The sequence below is a fragment of the Rhinatrema bivittatum genome, chromosome 4, assembly GCF_901001135.1.
Source record: "Rhinatrema bivittatum chromosome 4, aRhiBiv1.1, whole genome shotgun sequence".
Classification (NCBI taxonomy): domain Eukaryota; kingdom Metazoa; phylum Chordata; class Amphibia; order Gymnophiona; family Rhinatrematidae; genus Rhinatrema; species Rhinatrema bivittatum.
The window spans coordinates 327,720,438-327,732,652 of NC_042618.1; the positions used below are offsets into that span (position 1 = coordinate 327,720,438).

Genomic DNA, 12,215 nt, shown 5'->3' on the forward strand with positions numbered 1-12,215 from the left:
TATGTTTTTTTTTTTTTACTAGTGTGATTTTATTGATTTTATATATATATATACATATATATTTTTTTAATGAGGAATGGTGAATTTTTTCCATTGTTTTACTAAGGTTTCCAGTTCAGTTTTTGTCTGCATATTTGCATTCATACTTACAAGTATGTTCTTTTTATTCTGTATTTGTTGAGGGTCTGTCTGTATTTTGCAAGTATGACCGAGGTGAGGTATTCTGCCAGTGTGTAGTTTCTGTGTAGGGATTTATAGGAGTCTGGCTTGTTCTATTTCCCTAATATGAGGTATACTGGTATTTTAGGGCCTGTTGTGATATTAGCACTTCTACCTTTTCATAAGTAGGGTTGTTACTGTTTGCATGCTGACACTGTTTTAGTATGGAGGTGTTAATATATTAATTCTTTCACTCGTGACTTTGAGTGCTAAGCCCATACTGAGCATGTTACAATAGACCTAATGCCATGTGGGTTCCAAGTGTCTTTTTTTTTTTTTTCTCATTTTTTTCAATTAAAATCTATTATAAATGCATAACTTTTAATTGTGTGGGGAGGGTGCAGTTCACAAGGCAGACTTCTTCACCCACTGGGCCCAGTAGGACAGAGCTCCTATCCACCATTTCTGCTGGAGCCCAGCCAGAAATGGCAGTTTTCACTTCTGGACTAGTGATAACTAGTGATTCTGTCTTCCCTTACTTTCAGGCTCAGCATCAGCAGAAGATAAAAGGGTGGTGGTTCCACAGGGGACAGAGAATGTAGCTGATACAAAAATGTATTTCTGTTTAGAGAGAGTACTCTTATCTTTCCCTTGTCATTCTTAATGATAAAAGTGATATTGAGGCTGTTTTTTAGTTTAGCTGTGGTTTGTTGTGAACGGTGTGTCACACATGGAAGCATCCATTAGGTGTGTCATGATGGGGGAAAAAGATTGAGAACCATTGCTCTAGCAAGTGCACCATATTACATTGGCCTCTAGGGATGAAATTGAGACTGATCTGCTGATGTGTAAAGGTCGAAAGGCATCTTGGGGACCCGGATGGCACATAAGGAAAGCGAATCTTACTCCCTGGAGGATAGGAAAATTCCTCCAGGGTTGGAACCTTTATAGAACAATGTTGCGCTTCTTTCATAGAGATGAGTTGCTGGTGCTAATCTCTGACACTGAAGATGCTGACACTGAAGGTACTGATCCCTTGTCTGAGCCAAAGAAGAATCCTATTTTGGTTACTTTGTGTAAAGCATCATGTTTCTTCCCAGTTATGGTTATTCTAGAGTTGATTGATCTTGAATGGGGCCCTCTGGAATCTAATTTTAAAGGGGGACAAGGCTTGGAAAATCTGTACTCCTGGATCCAAAAGTGGATGTGCTGGTGTGTTCCGTCACCAAGCGGCCGACCATTCCCCTAGGAGGAGCGGCATTGAAAGATGCTCAGGATAGGAGAACTGAGGCTATCCTTAAGCAGGCCTTTGAGGCAGTGGCAATGAATTTGCAGCTAGCCTCTTGCTGCTCCCTGGTGACTTGTGCTTGCTTGCTTCTATCTCAGGAGGTTGATGAGACTGGTTTGAATTCCAGGGCCATGATGGAAATCAGCAGCTGCCTTTTTGGCGGACACGGACTGTGACCGCTGGTGCCTTTGTGGAGCCTTAATCTGATTCTGGATTTTCTTGCAGGTCCCACCTTTTGATCAGTGCTTTGCCTCTCCTTGAGGTTACTTACCTTGAAGATGTTTTGTTTTTTTTCTTGTGGCCATTTGTTCTGTTTGTAGAGTTTCCGAACTACAGGCTCTCTTGCTGGGAACCATTCCTCCGAGTGACTTCAGGGACGGTCCAGCTGCAAACTGTTCTGTCCTTTTTGCCCAAAGTGGTTTCGGACTTTCTCTTGATTCAATCTATTTCCCTGCTGACGCTGGACAGGGAAAGATGTGGAAGAATATAGTCTGTTGCAGCCCTAGGATGTCAAGCCACATATCTTGAGGTATTTGGAGGTGTCTAGACTTCTTAGGAAGACTGACCGGCCGTTTGTGCTCCATGGTGGACATAAACAGAATGAGCTGGCGTTGTGGGCTACAATAGCCCACTAGATTAAGGAGGTTATCACGGCCGCGTATGTGGATGCTGAGCAGCCGTTACCTAAACAGGTTAGGGCTCGTTTCATAAGGGCACAGACAGTGTCGTGGATGGCGCTTCGATTGTTTCCTGTCGATTTGCCGAGTAGCGACGTTGCCCTTCTTACATACTTTTTCCAGGTATCACTGTCTGGATGTGCAGGCCCGGGAGGACGCAGCCTTTGCTTGTGCGGTTTTGGTTGGACCACGGGCAGCCTCCTGCCCTATTCGGGAGTAGCTTGGCTACATCCCACTGTTCGTGGATTAACCTGTTGGAATGCTGAGATATGAAAAATTACTACTTACCTGGTAATTTCCTTTTTTCTAGTGAAGACAGGTTAATTCATCTTCCCACCCTTGGCTGCCAGTTTGTGGTTCTATTGTTCTAAGTGGCTGCGTTCCAGGGATAACTGTCAGTTTCAGTCCCTAGAAACACTCTTTGGCTGAGCTCAGTATTTCCTGTGGTTGAGTGCTTGAATGGTTGTCTGTTAATGGTTATAATCAAGTATTTTTAGTTTGTACATAGTTGGCTTTTGCAGAGAATACTGGCGGGCTGGAGTGAGAGTAGGGGTATATGTACACTGTAATGTCAGCTTTGCTCAGGCTCCAGCTGTCGGTAGAGGTGCATAACCCACTGGTTGTGGATTAACCAGTCTTTACTAGAGAAAAGGAAATTACAGATTTTGAGAAATTATTACTTACCTGATAAATTACATGTTCTGTTATGAACAGGTATTGGGATATTGAGTTAAATGTCTTTATGTAGCTAGTGAGTCATCTCGTTCTCAAATCATTTGAGCAGAGACAAAAAAATCTTTAGCTGGCAATCTGAGCAGGTATGAATTGGGAGTCAGAACAGTCGCAATCAACTAGAAAATTGATTATGCAAAGTAACTTGTGTAACAAGGTAAAAACTTTAAGATATATTTGTTTTAATTATAGTGAAGATTTAATAAATAGAGGTAGTTCTCTATTTGATAGCAATTTCTGCACTTCTGATTTCACTTTTCCCAACACTACAGAATTGACATAGAAAGCAGCACTGAATAAGGATTTCAAATGTTTATCCTCCCTTTTCATGAATGCTAACTGATAACTTATCTTTTCTGAATTTGAAACATGTTTTTAATAAATTAAAGCCTTATGAGTTTTTGTCCACACTTTGTTTTTGTTCAGTGGTGCTTTTATTGAACTATTTATTTAGGCTTTGACACAACTTTTTATAGTTACTAGAGAGGTCACTAAACTAATTTTTCTCCAGTGTAGCTCAAAAAATGCACAACAGCATAGCTAATATTCAGATGTCAAAATAGTTGTGTAACCTTAAAGTGGAACTTTGTGATCCAAATGTTGGTATTGCGACAGCTGATTTCAACAAACAGAATATATAAAACCAATCTGTAATTTTAGGGTTTTAACATTTATTTACATAGAAACATAGAAGTGACGGCAGAAGACGACAAACGGCCCATCCAGTCTGCCCAGCAAGCTACGCAGTTTATCCATTTTTTTCCCCCCCCTTTTTCTCCCTCCCACCCGTCTCTATTGGCTTCCAGCACCTTCCGGCCCCAATTCCCTTCCACCCCTCCACCAATGCAGAGAGCAGCGCCATCCTAGTGAACATCCAGCTCAATCAGGGGTAGCAACCGCCGCAACCAGCAGGCCACACCCCTGCCCCTTACCCACCCCTGTTTTGTTTGCTTGCTTGCTTTGTTTTTTTTTGTTTTTTGAGATGGCAGCCCTCCATCCTTCCGCTCCGTGAAGGTGGAACACCAACCACTGGCCACTGGCATCCCGCTCCGTGAATGCCTCTGTGGCTACTGCCGCTCCGTGCAGTGTTTTGTTGCATGAAAGTGGAACACCAACTACTGGCCACTGGCATCCCACTCCGTGAATGCCATTTCTTTGAGATGGAGCAATCCTTTTGCTTTAAATCCTACAAAGGCAGTATTCAACTGAAGAATCTAAGCTAATCCACAACCCAGAATTTAATGTTTATTTTTTTAGTATTTAAATGAAAATTACATTTGAAAGTGCTCTTTTTCACTGTGGGGCTGCAGTAAGGTCCACGTCTTGACGTGTTTACAGAATGATTTTTACAAAATTTCCAGTAATTTCAGTGGGATCTATTTTTCTAACAATGCACATGTGACCCCCTTCAGTAAATGAGCTCCTGAGTGAAGAAAGATGGCATAGCACTATCTTGCAGGGAGATTGTAGTCTGTGCAGAAAATATAGTGGAACATATTCATTTTGCAATTTGTAACAGTTTCTAACTTGGCTGAAGCATATTTGCTTTTTTGATATTTCTCTTCTGTACTTAGTCCCCTAATGCTGATTTACATGTTTGTTTCAGCAGTGATTCAGCACTTGTAGAGAGTTGAAAGGTATAAATTCCATGTGCATTTGGTGGCTGAAGTCATAAACTTTGAGGTGGTGGTTTGTAGTGTAATTGGAGGATTTGCACCCCTTGAAGCCAATACTCTGGGTATATTTCGTTACTGAGGTAGTTATGAGTTACTTCTCTCTCTGCCCCCTCCCCAAGGCTGAAGCTGTAATGATCCTCCCCCTGAAAAGGCAGCTCTGGGTGTTTGGTGGCAAAGATCTGTACAACTCTTAAAGAGGCAATGCATTCAAGGAGCTGAGAGGCTGGACTGGAGCTCTCTCTGTTTACCTGTTTTCTTTATTCTATGATGCCTCATCCTAAGCGGAAAGCCAAACTGCAGGTGTTTGCCCAAGCTTCTCCTGCCTCTGATTGAGGGCTTCTTTGCTCTAACATCTCTAACAACGCCAGCAATTGCCCTAGCAGATGCCAATGAGGAATGAACGCTGACGCTGCAGGCCAATGAAACATCCTTAAATCCTGGCACGCCTGCCATATCGTCCCCTCCATTCAGCAAGACGCCTGATAGCGGGGCCGAAACGGGTGAACCTTGCACCTGGGGGTACCGCTATAATGGCCGCTGCAGAATTCACTGTTGCTTCATCGAAGAGGTTAGAAGGAGGAGTGTTTATTTTTTTTTTTCCTACTCCTGTTCATGGAACAGCATCTGATACTTCCTCGATGCAAACTTTGTCTCTGGTTCTTGGAGGTGATTTGGCTGGCAATAATAATCTCCCGAGAGAAAGTGGCATGGATTCCAAGTCTTTTTTGGCTCCCAAGGTAACTTTAATAAAACCCCCAGTTATATTGGTTGTAGTATGTAATGTTTTAGCTTCCTTAGAAGCTGCTATTTCTTCTTTATAAAAAATGTCCTTGGTTACTAATCAGTGTGTTTCCGCTGCTATTAAACTGCTTTCTCTATATGGGGGTAAAATTGAAGTTGGAGTCATGATTGTCTACAGTTGAGAAAATACAAAATGGTTTGGTTCAATCTAATTCAATCTATTCCAAGAAACTAGAGAACATTGAAAATGCTTTGAGAAGCTTGAATCTGCAAGTTCTTCATTTTCTAATTACTAAATTGATTTCACCATTGGAATTGTTTAAGAACTATATTTCACAAGTTCTAAAGATCCCTAAGGAGGCGATGCCTGTTACCAAAGCGTATTTACCACAGCAGATTATTGGTTTTCCTGATGATCATGAGCAAGATTCTCCATTGAATCATCACAAGAAGTCTTTATATCTAAAAGGGGAACTTTATTGGTCTCTCTTATTTTTCTTAATGTTAGAAATTCTGTTCTCAGGTTTTTCTTGCGAAACAGGTTACAGCTATTTTATGGTCAGAAGATATGGATATTTCCTGATATAACTAGGATAACCCAGGATCATAGGAAGAAATTTCTTTCTATGAAGTCATTAGGGGCTCAGTTTACATTAAGATATCCATGTAAATGTTATGTGAAACATCTTAACGTTAATTATGTGCATTTTGAACCTTCCCAACTTAGATTTTTCCTGGATTCATATGCCCAAGAAGCTCCCTAAGATGGCTTGGCAATTTCGGAATAATGTCTATTTATTTATGTAAGGTTTTTATATACTGGCATTCCTAATGCAATCACATCATGCTGGTTTACAGTTGAACAGGGGGTGCAGAAAGCAAAAAAACTGGAACTAGTGCAGAGGAAATTGCAGTTACAAAAAACAAGGAGGATCAAACTGGGAGAGAAGCGAAATACAGAGTAGATACAGAAGTGATTTAACACCTTGTAGAGTTATTTACAGATGGCTGGAGTGGCTGCATTCTTGAAGTGGAGAGGAGGCCATTAGGATAGGTCCGGAAAAGCTTGTTTAAACAGCCACGTCTTAATATTTCTCTTGGTTTGTTTCTCTCTTTCTTTTTCATTAATTGTGTTAATTGCTCTTCTTTCCTTCTTGGTTCCCCTGTTTTCCTATAATCACTCAGAGAAATGTGCTGAAATATAATCTTTGCTTTTCCTATGTCAGTATGATATTGAATAATGTATTTGATTTGGCATATCTCTGTTTCTGGTACAAGTATTCTTATATTTATATTGTATAATAGAGTTAAAAAAAAAAAAAGCAATGCATTCAGGGTCAATGAAAGGATATTAGGAACCTTAGGCAAACAAACGTGCTCCTCTCCCCAACCTACTCCACACACAAACAAAAATTATGCATTTATAATAGATTTTACATGAGAAAGGACATTCAAAGTACAGTTTTATAAGGTAAAAATATCATAGCAGTACATGTAAAAATAAACATTACATAGCAACCAGGAAACTTTGCTAAAAGGCAAAAAAGACACTTTGTACTCATATGGTATTAGAACTCTTGTAATGCATGTTGTGTGAGCTTGGCACTCAAAGCCATGAGTAAACTGAATTACAATATAGTAGACCTCCCACACCAAAAAAGCACTAACTGCCAGCACTCAATTGACAACCCTTCCTATGAAAAGGCAACGCTGTAAATATTACTCCAAGCCCTAAAACAATACTACACCTTTCAGAAAAAAAGAATGTCTATCTGCATAGAACCCTGCACAAACTACACTAACAGAATACCTCCAAGTTAGATCACCAATGCAGAACGCACTCTCACAAAACAAAGAACAGAGACCATAAAATAAAAATGAAAAATATGTAGACAAGTGAACTGGAAAACTCCGCTAGCCTATGTATGCAGCGCAACAATGGAAAACAAACAGCATTCTAAATAAAATATCAAACAAAATAAACAAACAAATGGTAACAGTAAAAACATCTGAATTTTAAAAAACATTTCAGAATAGCTGACAGAATAAAAGACAATAATAAAAAAAAGTGCAATAACATTTTTAAAAATGTTCTAAACTCCAAAAGAAATATTGGAAAAACAGGAAACACATCAGATAATTCCCAATGATTAAAACAAACAAGGATAAAAAATCTACTGTTCTCCATGCCTGGAACTTTTGATTTTCAGATGCCCTGAGATTGTTGAAGATTAGCTGGAGTGGAGAGGGGATTGTTGCGCACAAAATATCAAGTGCGCAAGCATTCATGTTCTCTCTTTCTCTTTCTATCTCTTTCTCTCTTTCTCTTTCTCTTACTTTCTCTTATACATATGCATGATGTTCCCCACACACACTCCCTCACTCACAGGTTCCATGTCTCTGAAACACGTACAACCTCCCACTCTCATAGACTCCCCATCTTTCACAAACTGACACTCACAAACTCCCTTTTTCTCACGTTTCCTCTAACCCACCCAAACACACAACCCGACACAGGCTTCCTCTCTCACACACTTCCCTCATACTGGCTCTTTCTCACTCACACACCACTTCAAACATGCACGCTGTTTCTCACATGTGTTTCCCCCCCCCCCCCCCCCCCCCAATGCCCTCATACCCTCACACAGGCTCCCTTCTTATACACATGGACCACAGAGGCTTATTCTCTCACACACAATCACACAAGTTGCTCTCTCTAATGCATACACCTTCACAAAGCACTCTCTCACACTCCCCCCCCCCCCCCCCCCCCAAGAATCCTTTTCTACACACCCTCACACGGGTTCCTACTTAAATACCCAGACTCCCTCACAAACTTAACACAGGCTCTGGCTCTGTCACATATATATCTTAAACATACACTCATACAGGTTCCTCCTCTCGTACAGTCTTTTGCTTTTTCTTTCTTTCTTTCTATACCTATCCCTCTTTTCCTCATCCAGGCTCCCTATACTGCAACTGCAGTTTAGCATCTGTCCTCTCCTTGCTATCTCCTTTTTTTGTACCTTTTATCAGATGCTGGCAGGACTGACAATGCAGTCTGTGAGTGATCTGTGTATTTGTTGAATTCTTCCCGGGCAGGAGTTCCATGTTTCACTGATTGGTATCAATGGAGGATCAGACAGTGAAGAGATTGAGGACCATACCATTCCTGTTGAGGGGAGGAGAGAGGGGAGAGCTCATCCTCCCCACATTCAAAAGAACTAGTCTCCAAGGGAAGGAGCCTTGGATGACGTAGCCTCTCTTGCTGCCATGCCCAGTATCTGTTGCCCATGCACATCTCTGACCAGTGCATCGATCTGATACATTGTCAGGACTGCATCGGGGACCAGGACTGCCATTCAGTGCCATGGTCACTCTTGACGCTGTCAAGGTGCCAGGGTGCCCTTGATAAGGTGTGTGACCGCTCTTGATGTCTACGGCACAAGAGGCTCTTATGGCATCTGTTTACTCGATGCGCCGGAGTCATCGAGCACTTTGGGCCTCAATGTGGCAGCGTAGCGGCACCGAACTCTACGGTCGAGGAACAGGACTGCCTTTGATTGCCATGATCCTCCTGGACACCATCATATAGGGGTCATCAACGCCCTTGAGGCGATCAATGCCTTGGACTCCCTCAGTCCCATCGAGGTGCATGTGTGGGCCATCAAGGTTCATAGCCTTGATGCTGCGTCAGCCGCCCTCTTGGCCGTTGAGCCGTCCGAGCACCTGAGAGCCCGCGAGTGCCACTGAAGCTCTTGGTGATGGGTTTCAGCCTTGGACGGAATTGGTGCTGTTGAGCGCTGGGGTTGCCATCTATTCAAGGCACCCTGGAGTGCCAAGGCATCCAGGCGCAGTGGTCCTGTGCCCTTGTCCCCCTCTGTTCCAGCTGTGGTAATATGGCTCTGTCGTGGCCCCACCAAGCCTTTCTTTGGCTGCATATGACCAGAAAGAGCAGCCTACCAAGGGGATGCCAATCTTCCCCTGTGCACACTCATCATGTTCTTTAACATAAAGTAGAGAGATTCAGAGCAACTAACCAGTTATCACAGAATAAGTTATTTCCTTAATTTTCAGCCTAGTGGAAGGAGTAAGCATAAAAATTTTCAGGTTAGAGCATTTAGTCCAGTCTACAAAATGGAGATGTTCATATGCCAATGTATTGGTGGTATTCACTAATAGTGTACAAAGTCAGCTTTACAATTAGTCAAAATCTAAAGTCTGAATCTGTTTTAGTACTGTAAAGATCTAAGTCGGTGGTTCCCAAATCTAACCTAGGGGACCCCAGCCAGGCAGGTTTTCAGGATATCCACAATAAATATGCACAAGATACATTTGCATGCGCTGCCTCCAGGGCAGGTTTGGAAACATTTGCTCTAAGTGAAATATCCACTTTTTAGTGTATGCCCATCCTTTACAAGGCCACAAACATCACCATGATTGCATTTTTGGAGACTTATAAGTCTATCCTGTTTTTTACATCTGATGTCAATGTTAAAATTTGCACTTCATGACATTTATGGTTGCATTCAGATTGTGTAATGCACATATGTTATATCTTGCTTTAGTGCCTTGATAACATGTTTTCTGTTTTTAATTTTGCAGAGGTGAATCTGGTGCTGGAAAGACAGAAAACACAAAAAAGGTTATTCAGTATTTAGCTCATGTTGCTTCCTCTCACAAAGGAAGAAAGGACCATAGTATTCCTGTAAGTTTTTGGGGGTTTTTTTTACACCTTTTATTCTAGGCCACTTTTCTTTCTCCAGTGCTAACAATCCAGCCTTTGCTAAGTAAAAGTAACTAGCTTTTGACTAATTGTAAAGCTGACAGTGTAAATAAGGTTTCGAGAGCTAACACTAATGGCTGGTTAGAAATATTTTGTTACAGCTTAGTTTATTCTTTTAAGAAGTATCACATTAATCATATGTAAACGAGGCATAACTTATTTCATGGAATTAAATATTTAACAAATGCATGAAATTAAGTTTCATAAACACCACTATTTTTTATATTAAGTAAGACATGTAGAACTAAAATATTTTTTCCTGTGCATAACAATTTGTTAAATATAAACTTTCTTCTTTTGAATTTAATGCCTATTACTTCTACATCTAGTAGTTTATGAAGTTGGCACAGATGCTACTTGCAGTAGTGCTGAATAGGAGTTCAGGAAAAAACACATTACCTGGAATGCTATTAAATCACATCTGTATTATGCTGGTGTTGAGTTTGAAGCTTGGCAATAAACTAAACAGTCTCTGTGTGGCAGATTACATAATTCTCAAGTTATGAATTATCTTAAGATTGCTGTTTTACAGGAGATGTAATCATATCTTCACATTTTTTATCAACTGGAAAAACTTAAATGATTCCATGAATGATCATTGTTTAAATACAATGGCATATTCAGAATCATTACAGTGATTGATGTATGGCTTGTATTCTAAGAGTAAGTCTTGTGTTGCTATTAACATTTGCATTTGTTTGTTTGCTGTGAACAGCCTGAATCTCCTAAACCTGTGAAACATCAGGCAAGTGCTTTTCTTTTTTGCTTTTTTAGTTTAAGCATATAGACCTTTTTTTTTAGTAGTTTTAATGCTGTGATTTTTTTTCATAGGCACTTACTGAAGGCTACAATTGCATTTTAAAGTTGGTTCCTTCTGTACTGTTTTATCAGACTAAGCAGACCTGTGACTTTGTCCAAATGACTACTTTTCCTAAAGATTTTGTGTATTTTAACTGTATATGCATGTTTACAATCTTATTCTAAAAGCAAACATCCTAAATGCTGTCACACTTTGATAATGTGGTCTGCCAGAGACTTCTCCCAAGCTGTAGAACTTTAAAAAAAAAAATATATAATTTTCATATTTCATATATATTTATTATATAATATATATATATTACAAAAGTAACAATGAGATAAGACCATGAAAAAAATACTAGAGCTACTAAAGATGGAAGTCTGGGAGAGGAGCTCCTCATTTTAGTAGCAAAACACAAATATTTCTGAATTCTTAGTCTTAATTCTGACCTCTCTGAAGACCAATTTGTTGTGTATCACATGACCTTGATTAATGCAAAACAGATTCTTCCAGAGTCTTATGGAAAGGACTAAAGCCCTTCACTGCCCATACACATACGTTCCTATTCTTTATCAGCCCTGTGGCTCCCCCTAGTTTGTTTTTTTTGTTTGCCAAGAATGTCAGCTGCGTTCTGTTCTGTTCTATAACCCTGCAGACTTTAGGAAGCTGATCTATTTGTTTTTCTTCAAACTTTTCTGCCTGTTCCCCTTCTTCCACCCCCTCCTAGATTGCCCTTGGTTGTCTTTTTTGGCAATTTTTAAAGTTATTTTTGTTGTTCTGGTAAATTGGCCTGTGACCTTTGTTCCGTGCAGCCATGCCAGCAGGCTATCCAGTCACACTTTTAATCTTTGGACCATATTTTGCCATAAAGCTTTTTTCGTTTTGATTTTTTCCATGTCCACATTCTCACCATGTCAGAGAAGCAAGCTAATCCATTTTAAATTCTGTTTCAAGTACAAACAGATATCATCCAAACAAGGTTTACCACAAATATCTGTGACAAGGCCACATTGCCTCCCAGAGACCATAGAGCCAAAGTCAATGGCGTGCCTCAGAAGCTCTGAAGCTTTGATTTATTTAAAGACATTTGTATTCTGCCTTAAACCAAGAATGGCTCAAGATAGACGACAAATTTAAATCAAACAATAGCAATTGAAATGACTTGGTGATGATCAAATTCACACTTGGAATAGCATTGGAAATCCAGGGTATATAAATTCGACTTTAATCAGAAGTATGGGGAATCAGACCAGGGGCAATGAGGTCTCTGCAGGGAAGACCTGGCTGAAAAACCATGCCTTAGCTTTATTCCTGAAGTAAGGAAGAAAGGCTCCAAGAGCTAATAGATGCAGAGAGA

General features: G+C 40.4%; 1 protein-coding gene across 4 annotated transcripts in view; it reads left to right on the forward strand.

The window, feature by feature from the left end:
* The window catches only part of MYH10 (myosin heavy chain 10), a 461,218-nt gene that overhangs the window by 90,407 nt on the left and 358,596 nt on the right, over nucleotides 1–12,215 (forward strand). For 3 of the 4 annotated variants that reach the window (XM_029600341.1, XM_029600340.1, XM_029600342.1), the window contains exons 5-6: nucleotides 9,879–9,981; nucleotides 10,775–10,804. In XM_029600341.1, the coding sequence (XP_029456201.1) occupies nucleotides 9,879–9,981; nucleotides 10,775–10,804 (133 nt within the window). The remainder of the gene's footprint in view (nucleotides 1–9,878; nucleotides 9,982–10,774; nucleotides 10,805–12,215) is intronic. The other variant, XM_029600343.1, reaches the window with a different exon arrangement.